We start from the raw sequence: 17,722 nt of genomic DNA on the forward strand, positions 1-17,722 counted from the left end.
GAAAAAAACCTTTCCAGTGAAATTTAAATTCATAAAAATACACTTCCTTTTTAAACAAAAATAAATCGCAATCAAATAAAATTTTTAAGGTTGAAAGCCTAATTACATGGCAAGGGTAGTCTATTGAAATTACTTAACTGCAAAGAACTTCTTAGGTCCTATCCAAAGAAAAAACTCCAGAAATTGGAGAATTTTTACAAATCATGATAGATCTACCTGGAGTATCAGTTAAATACAGATGCCATCCTAGCCAGTATCAGAGTAATACTTAACACAGCCATGTATCCGTGAACAAGTGCACTCAGAAGGACTCAAGGAGTCAGCAGGCCAGACTTGCCAGAATATGTTGAATGCTCTAACACACAGGCTGTACAACAGCTCCCTCATGACCTTATTTCATATATGCACTTGGGTCCATCCTGCCAGCGCAACTTCTGCCCCTATGCTCTGCCTATGGAACAACGGCAAGCCTACTTTTATTCAATACTCAGCACACCATTTAGATTAATCCTTCTATTCTGTAAAATATGTTAAGAAAATCCACAAAGTAATGAATAAAATTGATTATCCCTTCCCTTAGGGCAGAAAGCCTACTCTAGTGCTGACCTTCACACCTCTCAGACACTTGCAGCACATAAGGCTGAAAAGCTGAAGAAAAGAAGAGTTCAGAAGTTCTGGTAGAATTGCAGTCAATGAACTCTGAATATTCAGCCTAAAAGCAACCTAAGGCAATGCAGAGCTTTTGAAGTTTGGTATACTCTCTTTGAAGCAAACTACCAGCTGATATTATTTCTTGAAAATAAAATAGAAAGTGTTTGCATATATTGCTGTTTAACACGTTCCAGTCACATAGCCCAGGGGCAGAGGGTGGGGAGAAACGATCAAAATCACTGAAAAAAATCCAAGGTACTCATGAATGTAGATAATACAGTATTTGTTTCACTTTGTTCTCACCATCTGTCCTTTTCAGTACACTATATATCACAGGAAACTGTATGGCTGTAGTTTCAACATGATGGGAACATACATCCACAAAAAACACATGCAGAAAGTATTTGAATAACCTTCCTTACAAAAGTTTGTAGTAAGGGAATACAAGGATTTAGACAACTGCCTAGGAAAAAAACTGAAAGCCAGAATGGGGAGGAAAGAGAGGGTGGAGAAGAGGAGGCTGGCTGTGGCATGCCATATGGCCAAGAAGAAAACTGAATTGCCCGGGTCAGTCTTAACTGAATCAACTTGCACATTAACTGTGAATAATCTAGGAAATCAAAAATAGGCTTTAAAAAGGGATTTTTTTAGTGACTGTGTAGAAGAAAAAGATGTAATCTTGGTTTAACTCTAATTAAATAGCTTTATTAGATACTGAAATGCTATCAATAGGAGGGAATGCATTTTTGCTTTTAGCTGTTTTATAGGAGCATAGCTGCAGTTCAACACAGAACTAAGACAAGCAGGGAAGGGAAAGAGTGGAGGGAAACAAACAGGCCCATGGGAACATGTGGCTTCCAGCACAGCTGCACACAAGTATGTATTTGACTTACCTGAAACGTTGAGCCTGCTGAGCTAGAGGTGCCGGATATCTTCTGTTTGGAGAATGGTACAGCTGGGAAAGGATGGCCTGATTGTTTTTTTGGCTTGGATTGTTAGCAAACTTTACAGTGATGGGCTCTGTGGCACCTGGAGGTTTCTGGCCATTCAAGCCCTTGATAGCTTCTTCTGCTTCAATTCGCTTGTCAAATCGGATAAACCCCACACCCCTTGATACTCCTGCACAGGGTGAAGAAAGCATATAATAATTAATTCAGAGACTCTGGAATATTAGATGTTAACATTTGATACAGCCAATTGCTATGTTAATGGCCAATTGCTGTGAACACATAATAATTTTGAGCTTATTAGAACTGAGCTTTTGCTCAAAGTAGTAAGACTTCTACTGTAATTTTTTTTTTTTTTTTAAATTTAACTGACATAAGATACATTGTGTAGAAAGCTTGGAAGGTTGAGGGAAAACACAGTGGAGACAACAAAAGCATAGTGAGCCACAGGGTAATTCTGAAATGAAGGGGCGGGGGGGGTGCGGTGTGCACAGGATGGAGGTGAACCCAGAACCGGCTGCACTGTAACCTCTGTTCAGTTCATACTACTCTGCAGTATCTAAATTCACAGAAATTCTGTAAATAGCTTAGTCATCTGCTCCCTAGCAGCAAGAAATGGCTTATGCTCTCCTGCACCACCCCCTGAAGTTCCCCCTGGAGCAAATATGCTGAGAGGACAAAGAACAGAGGACAGGTTCTAGATTGCAGTAATGGGAATTATGGCCCTGTTTTAACAGTCCATGGTTACCTCTAAGTAAGATTCAGTTTCAGCATACCACCATACTTTTGTAGGTGTTATTTTTGAAGGAAACTTTTCTTGAGACAGTTTCTTCCTTGGTATAGAAAAGTCAAAGACAACATGCAAGGGGATCAGCAAGTGCTTATGGAAGGTCTTAGGAACATTGCACCTCAAAAATTTATACTGTGGCTTGAATATAAACACACTAAGCTGTCAATACTTGAACCAATTAACATTTACGCTACTACAGCCAACAGTAGTTGCATACTTTGTTCTGATATTCCTAAATCCATTTAGAGGCCCCTTATATTTTGGTTCATGAATAAAGAGACATATTAGATGCTTGTCCTCACTTGTGAAAGACACTAACAACAAGAAATGTATTCTGTTCATAAACAATGACAATTTAAACCATCAAAGTGACAATGAACAGGCATAAGAAAGCTTTAAAGAGGTAAATGTCACAGTTTCAACCTTACACTTTTTACCTGCTAGTTTGTGTCACAACCTTATTATTCATACCATTTTGAGTCTACCTATTCCAAATTACTAAGGAGGAGGGAAGAAAGCTTAAACCTGAACAACAGCCTATGCCAGAGAACTAATGTGCACATACTAGGATTTATGAGTACTTAGAATTACTGTACACATTTAAAAATTTAATTACATTTACTTATTTGGTTAATTTGTCAGATCCCACCATTTCTATGCATGAAAACACAGGAACATACTGTAAACAGCTATTTATTCCACAAAGACTGGAAAACTGACCTGCAAATCTGCTGCTTCTACAAGTCACTATTTGGCCTTTAGCTTTCCTTTCCCTGCCTCTCTGCACTCTCACCAACTCACACTATTAAAACACCCTAAGTATTATGTGTCAATATTGAGATTTCTGTTAACATAATGGAATTGCAAAGGAGCACATATGAGGTCCTCTACAGGTCAGCCAAGTGTCAAACACTGGCATGCACAATCCTTTCAAAGTAAGACCATTTGAGAACTTTATGACCTCCTACAGCTGAAAGCTGTTTGTCACCTACAATGACATGCAACTTTGAAAAGGTACAACTATAAAAAAAATCCAAGCCAGCTTATTATTCAGGGAATGATTATGTGAGTAAATGAATGCTTTTACCCCACACCCCTAGTTTTCTGGGAAGATGAGAATTCAGAGAGCCCTGCTCCTTTGTATTTTGCTTTGCACACTCAGTACTTCTGTCATGTACTTAGCATTTCATTTGGTTGCGTATTTTTGGTACAGGCCTGCTGGAAGCAGGTGAGACAGCAAATTATAAAGCTGCTCAAGATCAGCCATTTGAGCCAACAAAGACACATGCATTACTGTCCAAGTCTGAAGAGTAACCAGAGTGTCACTGACACCCACTCATTGGTTAAGATGCATACTGTAGCCGCAACTAACCTGCTAGAGCTTAGTTCTTTAAGGCACTGCTAAGCACAGACCTTATCCGCTCCCAAGGAACTCAAAGTTCACATTCTTCAGTGTGTCCAAAGTTAATGAGGCAACCCTGAAAACAGTCTTAACAGCAATTACCAGTCTGGGTCTTTTGTAATCCTAGCCTCAGAGAACCAGCTGTGCATTTCTGCGTTAAGATTTTATTTTTACAAAAAAAGTGTTTAATAGCATTTCATAAGGTGCATAGGGACTATTTTCACACAGCAACTTGGAAAGGAAGATTACAGCAGCTGTAAATTTATAACAAGCCATGAAACAGGCTTCAAACCTGCACCTTCAGGGTGGAAATTACTCAAGCTGGCTCAGTACACTCCACAATCTATTTTTTTGTCCATGCATATTTATGAACAATTCCAGCAGAACATTGTATTTTCTAGCCTATATACACCTTTCATACATTCTAGAAATGAGACTATTGTACAGAAAGCTAAAATATTTCTTAAACTGCCAATCCAAAAATGAGAGGAGGTGCAAACAGGCTACTCACCAGTGACTTGGTCAACCAGAATACGGGAAGTAATAATGCGTCCATATTGGGAAAAGAGCTGTTCGAGTTCTTTCTGGGTCATTGGTTTTGGAAGTCCACTAACATATAAATTTGCATCTCTGATAGAAGCCGAGCTTGGTCGCGCATAGGAAACCTTAGGAAAAAGAAAGTAAAAAAATTAGAAATCAAACACTTTAAAAACAGTTGAAATAGGATAGTGTCATTTGTTGAGACATTGCAAAGTCTCTAAGGGCAGCCAGAAAAGTTAACTTGCAAAGCCAGTTAACTGTTTTTTTCAGTGCTGGCTTCTCTGAAAACACTGAAAGAATGTAACACAGACCAAGCAGGAGCAGCTGCCTACATGAACTCATATATAATTTAAGTAGTACTTTCAAATAAATTCAAATAAAGGAGAAAAGTTAGGTACACACTCCAGCAAGCCTTGGTGGAGAAAAAGTGTTCTCAGTTAACTTACTATAAGATTAAAAAGACAAATTTAAGAAGATGTAAGAATGTTTTCCTTTAATTATCATTAAAAAGCATTAAAAAATACAAGGAATAAATATTTCAGTTTGATATCTAGGTCAAAACCACAGAAAGACAGTCCAAAGCACTTGGAGGTTTGCAGATGTTTTTCAAGTGAATGTGGGTTTTTGTACATGCATTGAGCTTGCTATCAAATGACACACACTCATGAGGTCAAGATAAACTCTGCTACATCACTTTTATAAGCCTAAGAATGAATAGCAGAAGTAGGATCGCATTTCAGCTGTTCAGCAGCTCACCAATTTCTGCAACACAGAGGTCTTACAACAAAATGCCAAGTAACAGTGAGCTTCTCAGGTCCTTTTGCACAGAAGTTTTTACCTCCTGCCTGAAAGTGTCAGTCAGAAAAATTTTATTATCAGTTAGATTCTTCAGCCCTTAGACTCATGCTACAAAACCAGCATCCTGAAGAGTTCAGTACCTCCCACTGAAGTCTGTACAAGTGGTTTATCCTTATTACAGGGAAGATTAGAACAGTACATCCATGCTTGTGTTACAGAACACGACAAATTATATTATTTGGGGTTTTCACTGTACAAAACGTAAAGGTAAAAAGAAGACTCAAGATGTGGTCAGATTTAGCTCCTTTTCTTCCCTCCCTGCAATGCAGGATCAGCCAGCTCTGGGCAGCTGGAACTTAACTCTGTAAACTTATCTTTTGCCTAATCCTTTGACATTTCTTTTCAAATGCTCCCTGTCTCATTTCCATGCAGATCAGCTGACTCTTAAGACTCCTGTGGAAGCAAAACCAAAAAGGCAATTGAGATGGAGCACCCTGGAGACTAAGCAAGCAGTACCCTGAACACTGCTGTGATCGTTCCGACTTCCTACTCAGAGGCCTTGTGCAAGGTATCTTCCAAATGTGGCTGAACAGGGCTGACCTACAAAACTTGTAGCTGTCCAAGATAACACACTATCCAACACAGAGCCCTGTGAGCCATAGTGCCTTGCTCTTCTAATGTGAGCGCCACAAAAGAGCTAAAGACCTGTATTCAAAGTGCTTGTCTTCTGTCTCCCACACAGGCAGCTGGGAATACCCTCAGCCTTTTCTCCTAATTTACTTTTTTTGTGAAAATGCACAAATCTAATTTTAATAGAAAAGCTGCCAGTTCTACAGTAGGAATGACAGAATTTCCCAGTTTCCACACAGTTTGTTTCAACTCCAGTAAAGCCACACTGAAGAGCACTATATGGATAAATTACTTATGATGCTGCAAAATAGCCATAATCACTTTTTACTACTACAACTCTGATAAAGAGGCTCCCTATGGCAGGTTACAGGAACTTAAGTCCTGAATACTCCTGGTAGACACCAAGCTGATCATGAGCCAGCAGAAAGTACCCTTGTGACAAATATGGCCAACAGCCACCTGGGCTGTGTTAGTAGAAGCATTACCAGCAGGTCAAGGGAGGTGATCCTTCCCCTCTACTCAGCCCCAATGAGACCCTTCTGGGGCGCTGCCTCCAGCTCTGGGCTGCCCAGTGAAATACAGATATTTACAACTAGAGGCAGTCCAGTTGAAGGCCACAAAAGTGATTAAGGGACTGGAGCATCTCTAATGAAAGGAAAGGCTGAGAGAGCAGGGATTGCTCAGTCTAGAGAAAAGACAGCTCAGCAGGATCTCAGCCATAAAAATCTGATTAAGAGAGTAAAGATGGAGCCAAGACTCTTCTCTGTAGTATCAAGTGACAGGACAAGAGGCAATAGGCACAAACCGAAACACAGAAAAGTTCATCTGGAAATTCCATATAGATTTTATTCCACAAAAACACACCTTTTAATGGTAAAGGATGGTCAAGCACTGGAAGAAGTTACTCAGATTGTAGAATCTAACCCTGGTGATGTTCAAAACCCAACTGCACACAGACCTGAGCAACCTGGTTATGAACCTGGTCTGAGCAGGGCATTGGACTAGAGGCCTCCAGAGGTGCCTCTAACCTCACCCATTCTGTGATCCTGCAACAAGACATAACAATTCTTAAGGAAATTCTTTGAATAGACTTCTACTCAAAGTCTGGAAGTAACTTGATTCAAGTGAAGGAACAGAGACAGGACAGAGGATTCCCACTCAGCTTTTTGTATAAAACCAGTGATACAGTCATTTTCCCCCTATTCCTTCAAAGAGGAATTAAAAATAGCAACACTGTCTTCCAAAGGGGAATTCACACTGCTTAACACATGCTGTCATATCAAGGATATAAACTCACTCTGAGCCCCTCAGAAGACAGGAAATCCACAAGAAATGTTTGCTAACTTAACTGCAAGTTTACCTTACACTACAGAACTGGTATCTGCCAAAATATAAAACATTATCTGAAAACCTCACTTTTCCTCTGTCAAATGAGTATGACTTCTTTCATGGTGACAGTTGATCCAGTGATGTCTATTGCCCATGCCCTAGCTGGTAAATGCTATTTGGAATAGAGTTTGACATAGCACTCAAGGCCTATACTGAATGCAATTTAAAGAAAGCAAGTAAATTAAAGCAATAAGCTCTAACCAGTAAATACAACCATTACAAGTTCAGTTTCAGTGTCATTCCCTTTAAATTCTTGAAGTGTGTTTAAAAGGTATTTTTCACATCTAAGAACATACACCAATCACAGATTACCCTAAGTGGAAAGTATCCCAGCGACTGCTCCTGTACCTTAAATGATGTATACTGGAACCTGGGCAGATTAGTCACAGGAATAACATACATCAAACTGAAATCAGTACTTCATTACAAATATCAAAACACTATCCCTAGCCATCTTGTTAAGCACCAGAAGTTCTGGCCAGGCAAGCAATCTGAAAGAAACACAGAACTTCAGAAACCCAATGTCATTAAGTTTGACTTTCTTTGGCAACACATTTCTAGTGATCTGTGATTACTGCAAGTCAGCATCACTGGAGAAAAACAAGGACACCACAAAATGTTACTGGTAAAAGTAAACTAATTCCCATGCAAAAGAAGCTTGCCTGGAGTATGGGATATACAGTTTCTATTCATTATTGATGTCAAAGTCCAGCTATTTCACTTGTCATAGAGATTTAAAGCAGAGACTCTCCAGATTCATCTCCCTACCTGTATCCTGTCAAGTTTGCTCATTCAGTAATTACTTGCTGACAGTCTCTTCAAACAATATACATATGCACTGAATTAATAGCACTGAATTAATAGCTATGTGTCCTGGTTTCAGCTGGGATAGTTAACTGTCTTCCTAGTAGCTGGTACAGTGCTATGTTTTGAGTTCAGTATGAGAAGAATGTTGATGACACTGATGTTTTCAGTTGTTGCTCAGTAGTGTTTAGACTAAAGTCAAGGATTTTTCAGCTTCTCATCCCCAGCCAGCAAGAAAGCTGGAGGGGCACAAGAAGTTGGCACAGGACACAGCCAGGGCAGCTGACCTGAAGTGGCCAACAGGGTATTCCATACCATGTGATGTCACATCTAGTATAGGAACTGGGGGGAGTGGGGGATCACCGCTCAGGGACTAACTGGGTGTTGATCAGTGGGTGGTGAGCAATTGCACTGCGCATCATTTGTACATTCCAATCCTTTTATCATTACTGTTGTCATTTTATTAGTGTTATCATTATTAGTTTCTTTTCTGTTCTATTAAACCGTTCTTATCTCAATCCACGAGTCTTACTTTTCCCGATTTTTTTCCCATCCCACTGGGTGGGGGGGAGTGAGTGAGCGGCTCCATGGTGCTTAGTTGCTGACTGGGGTTAAACCACAACACTATGCTAAAATATTATTTCCACAGCTACTTCAACAGGTGAATATTTAATAGATAAACATTAAGGTTATGCAATGTCAAAACCATTGAACACAATGCAAGTCAAGAAGCAGCCAGAAAGCCTACAGTTTTAAATATTTAATGATGACACACTGTACAACACTGAACACAGCTACTCTGGAGACACCAATTTAAAAACAGTTTTACTGGAATTTTCCACTGTAGTTAGTAGGAAAGACACTTGTTTCTAGAAATGCAAACACTACACCACCAAATCCAAGTATTTTCACTGCTTTAATATTTTATTTCTTAACATCCAGATGAACTCATTTACAATTTTCAAGTCAAAGCTGTGAAAGTTAACAAGTTAAAGAAGTTGCCAAAAAGAATAAAGCGACCCAATCCCTGCAAATGAATGTTTCAGTTTCTTACTATCTGCTACTACCTTTAGACATCTCAGCACCATACTTCAATCTTTTTTATCTTATACCTTCTTAGTATACAGGGCAAACAGTGTTTTTATTACCTGCAAGAATTTCAGGAAAAAGTGATATTAAATTCTAAACACCTCTACCCAAGGTATTCTTGCAAGTCTTTAGATCTGAAATATTTAAATGTTAAAATCAGGATTTCAATAAATGTTTACATTCAATAACTTCCAGTGTAAACTTTCAGCTTAGAACACTGTTTGCCTTATGGGTAGTATCTGGTTTTTTTAAAATTCATGTTTCATTGGAAAAAAATCCAACAGAAAAATCCAGATAAATTATCATTCAGTCTGTGCAGATGAAAATGGCTTAAACCTTCCTGCAAACCAGACAGATTTATATTGGGTAGAGGAATACATTAGGAATATATAAGCCCCCTTGGCAAGGACAATAAAAACAAGGATACATTTCTTTGGTTTTGTTATAGCAATGTTCTCAGAGACCATTGAGCCAGCCAAGTGTTAACTTGCACTTAAATTAGTATATGAGACACCATGAGTCAAGAACTCGATTTGATTTCTAGCAACAAGATGCTGCAGCACACAGCAGAGGCCAGGTTTCAGCTGTCACTATCCAGTGATAGGTGGTTGTCTGAAACAGGAGAGTACATTGCTGTATATTTATCAAGTTTACTTTCTGTCTCCCCTCAAATGAAAGATAGTTCATTCCAAACAAAGCTTAAAGGCCACTTTTCCCAGTATACACAAGACTGCCTTGTTAAACACGTACATGCTGTGCTGAGTTTAAGTTCATGGTGCAGGCTTGCAGCAGCATTTGTTTCTGTGGGCAAAGCAAATTGGAAACACTGTAGGCTTCCCTCTGTAAAGGCAATTTAGACTTAACTCTCTGGAACTACAGAAACATACTACTCAACACAGCTTCAGTTCTGTGTGTAGATTAAGCTAATAAACATAACCATATCCCATACAGACTTTGCTTTTACAGCCTGCCCTGCAATAGGTAACACATTCAAAAACGGACACAGAAGTAACAGCCTTTCACCACTACTGTTAGAAGAGGTTTTGCTGTTTTAGTCCACATCTCATGAAGAGTACAGGCTCTGACAGCTACAACCGGTGACAGTCGCAGGCCTGAGGTCAGCCATGGGATCCATGTCTGTTCTGTGCCCGTGCAGCTGAGGGCATGAAGAGACCAACCTGACAGTTTGTTCCTCCACAAAACAGACACACAATTAGAACCCGATCTGGCCATGAAGTAGTAACTGGTGGTGGACCATGATGAGCTACACTTCAGAGACAAATGACTCAGCAGTATACTGCTCTGATATCAGAGCTTTCTCTTCAAGGACTGCACAGAACAGGCTATACTTAAAAGGGACCTGTAAGGACACTAACTGCCTCAGGATATTGCAGCACAGAGTAATTATGTCAGTTGCTACATGCACTCTTGACAAAGGATCCCCTACAACCCTGCCACACAAAGAGAGCTACACTGACCAGCACAGCCTTCTCCATGTCCAAATCAACAGCCCAGCTAGAACAGTGTTGAAGCTCCAGCTCTTTTCCAAGCTTCTTACACAAGCAGGCCTATAACATGATGTTCAAAGTGATTACTGATGGGCATAGTAGTTCACATGAGCATGACTAGCCAATGTAGGAGTGCCTGTATTTTAATTAGCTCTTCCTTTGAACTAGAATAATTTTATCTAGATAATATGAACTTGCCAAACAGCAGTAGGCCAAATATACCACACCACACCTACTAAGACTCACAAATATGAACTCAACATGGTTTTTGAATTGGGGGAAAAAGTAACACAGTGATGTGTTTTTCAAAACTAAGGAACCACTGCTCTGCAGTTAACTTCCACTGAAATAAAGTGAAGTCTCCTTACAGATGTAGTCTCTTGAAGCTTTTGGTAACTGCTTACAGGAAAGTCTTACACCTTTACATATTTATCACCTTCACTCTTGAGCATGTTAGTGCACTGTATGAACACAGGGTATAAAGTCTCCAGCATCCGAAGCTTCCGCCCATTTTCAGATTAGTTACTGGACAGAAAGGAGCATCGCTGATACAATTGAGTACTGGAGCTCAGAAAGTTTTTTTTTACGTTCATTATTCTTTGACCATGTTTCTGTATTTGACTTTTGTCAGTAAGGAAACAACCACCACAGCCACTTGCATTACTTCCCTGCACCACAGCCCATGCTCACCCTGCTTTCCAGGTCAAAAGTCCTAGCTCCCCAACAAAGCTAGGAAACTGAGCTCAGGTTATTTGAATCAGCATTAAAATTAAGGGAAGAAAAAAATCTTCAGACCCGGACTTTGCATAGCATGGGGAGGGCAGAGGACAGGAAGATGCATCATTGATCCTAGCAGTAGCAAGCTGGTTTTTGTTGGTTTTGTTGGCTTTTTTTCACTTGCTTAGAGCTTGGCTTTTGAGCAATGCTTGCAGTCTTCCTTCAGCTCCATACAGTACTGTTGGCCCCTTCTAACATCTCCATTTCTGTGCCAGAAACCCCCTAGGCAGACTCAGAAAGGACCTTACTGCACCACTGAGGTTTTTGGGCACAAACCTGCTCAGCAGCCTTAGGGTAAGCTGCATTGGTCTAAGGATCCTCTGCCCCAGGAAAAGCAGGGACAGACTCCTGGAAGAAACTCTAATCAGCTGCAACACAGCAGTTAGCATCCAAACAGAAAACAAGCTACGTAACTGCTGAGGTGAGAGATTAGCACATTTTGTAGTTCGGTCTGACACGCTGTGTTATTTTCCTCAGAGTGGTTAGGCATTAATGAACAACCGTGTGGCCATAGTGTGGTTTACAGGAAGTCACAGCAATATGTATTCAGAAGTGAATCCTCCTCTTAATATTACTCAGCAACATTAAAAACAAGCAGCCAGCTTAAGCTGGTTAAGTAACATGCAAAGTCTGAGGAGATCTGAATTTCAGTGAAGAACAAATTTTACCTGGGGGTGAAAAAACATGTGTGGGGTGGGTGGGGGGTTTAAAATGGAAATGTTGTCAAAGCTTTTAACTGTAACATAGCTAAAAGACTGTATAATTAACATTTATATAACTCCTGCAGAAATTTAGGGGAAAAAAAACCACCTTTGCCTTTGTTCCAAGACAAATTGTTCTTCTGCTTCAGATCTGCTAGAGCACTTCAATTTTATCTTGAGAATACAGTCCTGAGGTATTTAATTACCCTGTCACTAAATGGTCTGGCACCATGCCCCCTCTCTCAATCTTTGCTGATTGATAGCATCAGTAAAACTCTCTAGCTTTAATTAAAACTCCAAATAGGATCCCCTTTTGCTATTCACTAGATCAATGTACCTTAGTGCTGGAAGGAAAAAAAAAAATCAAGAAGGTAAGGAGGGTTTTTCTCACCTTCACAGCTCACTTGCCTCTGCTATTTTAATGGACTTCTTACACAACTCATATTTCGTTGCTCCCCAGGGACATTAGTTAATGAAAAAAATTACTACAAAAAAGTGACGCTACCAAAATTTTCCTCTACAAGTATCAATGGTGAAGACAGGAACAATCTCAATCTTCTACCTGGTGCACCAACTGAGAAATCAAACTAGCATGTGTTTTTTCAGCATTGTTATTTTCCATGAAGTGTACACAGCATTGTCAGGAGTACTATCATAGGTATAAGTTCATAAGGGTGGAGATCTTGAGGAGTTAAGAGGGTAATTCCTTTAAAATGCAACTTACTGTAAATCTAAGTAATGGTTCAAGGCACCAAGCAAAACTGCGTTGCATAATGCCAAGTTGTAAGGACACTCTGCATCAGTGGACTCTAATGAAACTGTGGCACATCCCTCACCTCCAAGTCTTCCCTTGCTGTACTGCACTTCTTTGGGCATTTGTACAACTTACAGTTCAGTCAGTATTCACTCTTCTGCTGAAGTCATAACCAGCTCTTCTCATTACACAGCTTTCTACAGTAAGGCAGTTAACTAGGTTATGATGGCAAAGTAGGACATTTATGCTTGTAGCCAAAGAATTTGTCAAACTTCATTCCAACAGGAAGTTAGCAGAATGTTACATGTAAGCCCATTTTTTTTTTTTTTAAATATATGCAAAGCTATAAAGGAGTGGGAAGAAAACCTACAGATTTAATACTTTAGATAAAATATTTCTTAAATCTCTATTCCCCTGACAGGTGACAATTACCCATGTAAACACCCTAATAGTCCAAAGAATTTAAGAGAGGAAGAAATCTCACTAAACCTGATTTTTAAGCAGCACTAGCAAGGTACAGCTAGATAATCAATACTATCTTATAAAAAAGGACAACTCCTAAGCCTCTAGCCTGGACAAACTATTTTCTTTTCCCTTTCCAATGCATATTTGTATCCATGTCTATACAGGTATCACCAGCATTAATAAGTAAGACCACCCTCTGACAGCTCCCGCATGCAGCAGCTCTGCCACTTCAGGCCCTCTCACACTGAAGAGCTGGGGACAGGACAGCAGGAAGCTCCTCAGCTCCAGTTCAGATTGTGAGGGAGGAACAAGCACTGCCTGACTGCCATGTGCAGTACCCCCTTGGCAGCTACGATCCACAAAAGACCACGTCTGTCATTCAAGCATTCTAGCATCCACAAAGAAGAGCCGAAGAGATTTTCCTGTGCCCTCCTGCTATCCCTAATAATCTAGGTAAAAAACTGCCTCCTATTCAGTATCTTATGCAGCTGTATGCCAGTTCAAGCATAGGCCATTTGTTTGCTCACTCCTCTTTAGACAGAGAATCTTACTACACTTTCTTTTTAACATAGAAGCCTTTTACACCACACTGAAAGATATTCCTATTGAGATCATCTCACAATAAATTCACCTGTATCTTTTTTTTTTTTTTAAAGGGGTTTTCCCAGGATAAAGGGAAGGGGAAGCCACTAAGCATCTCCCTTCTCCCAAGCAGAAGCCAACAAAAACATGCACTGAATTTTCTTACCACTATGTGCAAGTCAGTGACTCTTACATGCTGTTTGCTCCTCTGAGTTTTCCACATTTGGGAAGAACTGATCTTTCCAGGACAACCCAAATGAAAGAAGTCATGCACAAGCAAGTGGGTAAGGAAAAAAAAAAAAATCACGCCAGGCACAGAAATCCACATTTCTACTGGCTTTTAAGTAGAACAGAGCCAAAGTACTTCCCAGCAGTACCTTCTTCCAAAAGAGAAGCTACAGAAAATGTTACCTCTTTTAAGATACTTGTTTTCACACTAAAGTTGCATAATTAAATGAAGCCCAAACTTCACAGGCTACCCGCAATACAAATAAGCCTGTTTACATTGCAAATAAAGCATAAATTATGTCACAGAGGGCACCATATAATATGTGTAGGTATATTACCTAGCAGAGTGGGGTTCAGGTGTCTAACACATCTAGATATGCCTTCAACATCAATGCATACCCACCCCACAGTTTTAATACTGGGGTCAAATCAAAAGGCAACACAACTGGCACCAGGTTAGACAAGACTAAGCCCTCTATGACTTCCTTTGGAGGTACGGATCTGAAATTTGGTTAAGATACTTTGCAAATAGTTCAATAGAAGTATTCCATAAAGCATTCCACAGGATGCTGTTCTTTTTAGAAAGGTATCAGATAATAGGTTTTAATATCACTACCCATACAAAAAAAGCTTAAGCCATCATTTTGCAAATGCACCTTATTTCAAGAAAACAGTAAGTGGCACCTCCTTTTAGGGATCAGAGAAATATATCCAATGACTAACATGCTAGTACAAAAGCAGTGGATCAGAAATATCTGTCATGGCCCTAATCTAGAATATCACACATCAGGGTCAGGACAATTCCCTCGAAGTGGGAATGTGTTCAGGTTCAGCCATGTGAGTGTCCATCACCTAAACAAGGTTCCTTCCAGTTTTACAGACTAACAGGAAACAAACATTTTCAGTCATCAGTCTAGTGAAGTACTAAACATCTTTTTTTTAATTGAAGTATCAACTCTGGACAAATAGGAACACTGTGGTCTATGAACTCTAAGTAGTCTCTGCGAAGGTACTGGCACTGTGATCTCGTAAGTGACTCCCTCCACCCCAGATGTTGCCCCCAGAGGCAGTAAAGGCCTCAGACATCAACTTTACCTCTGCTCAGTATTGCCTCCAGTTTGATCTGAGGAATATGTAAATTTCCAAGTGCTTCACAGTAGGCTGGGCATTTCTACCCATTCACAGATAAAGGCAAACACTCCTGGCATGTCTCCTTTCAAGTCACTGCCACACAGACATCTTAGTTCTTTTAACTGGAGAAGCAACTGTCCAATGTGCAAACGCCTTAGTCTTAAAACATACTGGGGATCCCCCTAGCCTCTGCCCCGTCTACAATGTGGAAGGAAGTAAAACCAGCCTCTTCAAACAGCACCTTGGCAGAATCCAGTCATGAAAACTTGGCCTGAAACCAGCTTGTGTCCAAGAAGGAAGAGTACATGCGAAGAGGGGAAAAACTGCTTTATTTCCAAGTCATGCACACTAACACTGAAAGATGCTGCTGAAGTTAAACAGGGTTGAATGTGGGTAGCTAGAGTCAGAATTTTACCTGTAACATGAACAAGCAACATTTACAGATACTTTTTTCTAACTAAACAGATTTTCTTTATTTTGGTGAAGTGGTCATTTCAGCTTGTGACAACTCAAATGTTTCAGATTTTCTTTAGCTAAGGACATCTAAGGCACAAATCCCTGAAAATTTATTTACACATAGGCTTTAGTCTCACTGCAAGAGTCACTGTCTGGTACTGTTCATAACCTACAATTCTACTTTCATGTCCTGGGAAGGAAGGAAAAGAAAAGCAGTGTCATCACCTGTATCTGTCTACTCCATTTTCACTTTTTTCCCCAGACTTTTTTTATAATCAATTTTTAGTTGTAGAAATACAGTGACTGTTTGCATTAATCACTTAGCAAGGTGAAAGAAGATTAAGAATTCATATACTGGCAGCATAAAGTAAGTCACTGGAAGCCCCCTTAAGGGATCATTTTGATTTGGGAGACCTGGCTTGAGTCTCTACAACATCATCCTTTTTTGCCTGGCTATATAGTCACCTGAACTTCCAACTTATCACCCTGGACAGATGCATTTTTTATTTGTTCAAATACATTAAATGTAAAGATACAGTGTGCCTGCCATATTACTGGAACACAAACCCATTCCCTTTCTCACCACCACCCAAAAGACAGCTTCAAAAAACCTGGAGCACAAAATGAGTTTCCTCAATTTTCCCCCAAAGCAGAAAATGGGAGAGGCTGTCTGTGGGCAAGAAGTCTGCCAGAAGCACACAGGGAGCTTTCTGCAGCAAAGCATCTATGTCTTTCATACATTGCTATTGTGAGCCATGATTCACCTTTAAACAGCAGTATTTCAGTTTCAAATAGTGTAATCCACTTCATTAAATCTTATGAACCCAGAAGAGGCAGGGCATTCTAACCATGATTACTGCTATCTTATTTTTGTCTCAGTCATCTTTAAGTGGCTCTGCATTGCTTTTTAAGTTCAAACCTTTAGAGGTGAGTTTCATCTTATGGCTTAAACATGATTCTAGCTAGAGGGCAGTCACTATCGAAGTGACCTGCTAACAAACCCTGCTGTTTAATGAGGAAGAATGGGCTGTTTGGAATATGGATTGCCTTCAGGCACCAACACCTGTGAAACATGTTCAGAAGTCTGCATTCCCTGATAAATTTTATTTAATTTCCTCTCGAGATTTCAGAGCCCAAGCAATCACTCAAATGAGTATCCTCACTCTTCTGATAATGGATTAAGACAGCAGATGAGAAAATGTCACTCTTAAGATTTCTGCTTCTAGAAGTTCAAGAAACTGAATTTAGTAAACAAGAGGTACAGGAGTGTGGTGGGTTGACCCTGGCTGGACACCAGGTGCCTACCAAAGCTGCTCTATCATTCTTCCCCACCACAGCTGGACAGGGGAGAGAAAATATAATGAAGGGCTCATGGGTCAAAATAAGGACAGGAGAGATCACTCAACCAATTACTATCACAGGCAAAACAGACTAAACTTGAGGAAAATTAACCATTGCAGTGTTCAGACTATATGCCAATCAAGCCAGAGTAGGATAATGAGAAATAAAACCAAATCTCAGAACACCTTCCCTCCACCCCACCCTTCTTCCCACACACAGCTTCACTCCTGGATTCTCTACCTACCCCCTGCCAGCAGCGCAGGGGGATGGGAATGGGGGTTGGGGTCAGTTCATCATACATTGTCTCTGCCACTTCATACTCTTCTACAGGAGCAGGACTCATCACACTCTTCCCCTGCTCCAGCATGGGGTCCCTCCCATGGGAGACAGTTCTCCATGAACTTCTCCAGCGTGAGTCCTTCCCACAGGCTGCAGTTCTCCACGAACTGCTCCAGAGTGGGTCCCTCCCACAGGCAGTAGTCCTTCAGGAGCACACTGCTCCAGTGTGGGTCCCCCGTGGGGTCATAAGTCCTGCCAGAAAGCTGCTCCAGCGTGGGCTCCTCTCTCCACGGGGCCAAAGATCCTGCCAGGAGCCTGCTCCAGCACGGGCTTCCCACGGGGTCACAGCCTCCTTCGGGCACCCACCTGCTCTGGTGTGGGGTACTCCCCAGGCTGCAGGTGGCTATCTGCTCCACCATGGACCTCCATGGGCTGCAGGGGGACAGCCTGACTCACCATG

At 40.6% G+C, this 17,722-nt stretch overlaps 1 protein-coding gene across 8 annotated transcripts in view; it reads right to left on the reverse strand.

Annotated features, from left to right (window-relative positions):
• The window catches only part of ELAVL2 (ELAV like RNA binding protein 2), a 95,394-nt gene that overhangs the window by 5,219 nt on the left and 72,453 nt on the right, over nucleotides 1–17,722 (reverse strand). For all 8 annotated transcript variants that reach the window (XM_052778176.1, XM_052778174.1, XM_052778180.1 and 5 more), the window contains 2 exons: nucleotides 4,302–4,455; nucleotides 1,545–1,770 (listed from right to left, as the gene is read on the reverse strand). In XM_052778176.1, coding sequence (XP_052634136.1) covers nucleotides 1,545–1,770; nucleotides 4,302–4,455 — 380 coding nt within the window. The remainder of the gene's footprint in view (nucleotides 1–1,544; nucleotides 1,771–4,301; nucleotides 4,456–17,722) is intronic.

The sequence above is a fragment of the Harpia harpyja genome, chromosome Z, assembly GCF_026419915.1.
Source record: "Harpia harpyja isolate bHarHar1 chromosome Z, bHarHar1 primary haplotype, whole genome shotgun sequence".
Lineage (NCBI taxonomy): Eukaryota > Metazoa > Chordata > Aves > Accipitriformes > Accipitridae > Harpia > Harpia harpyja.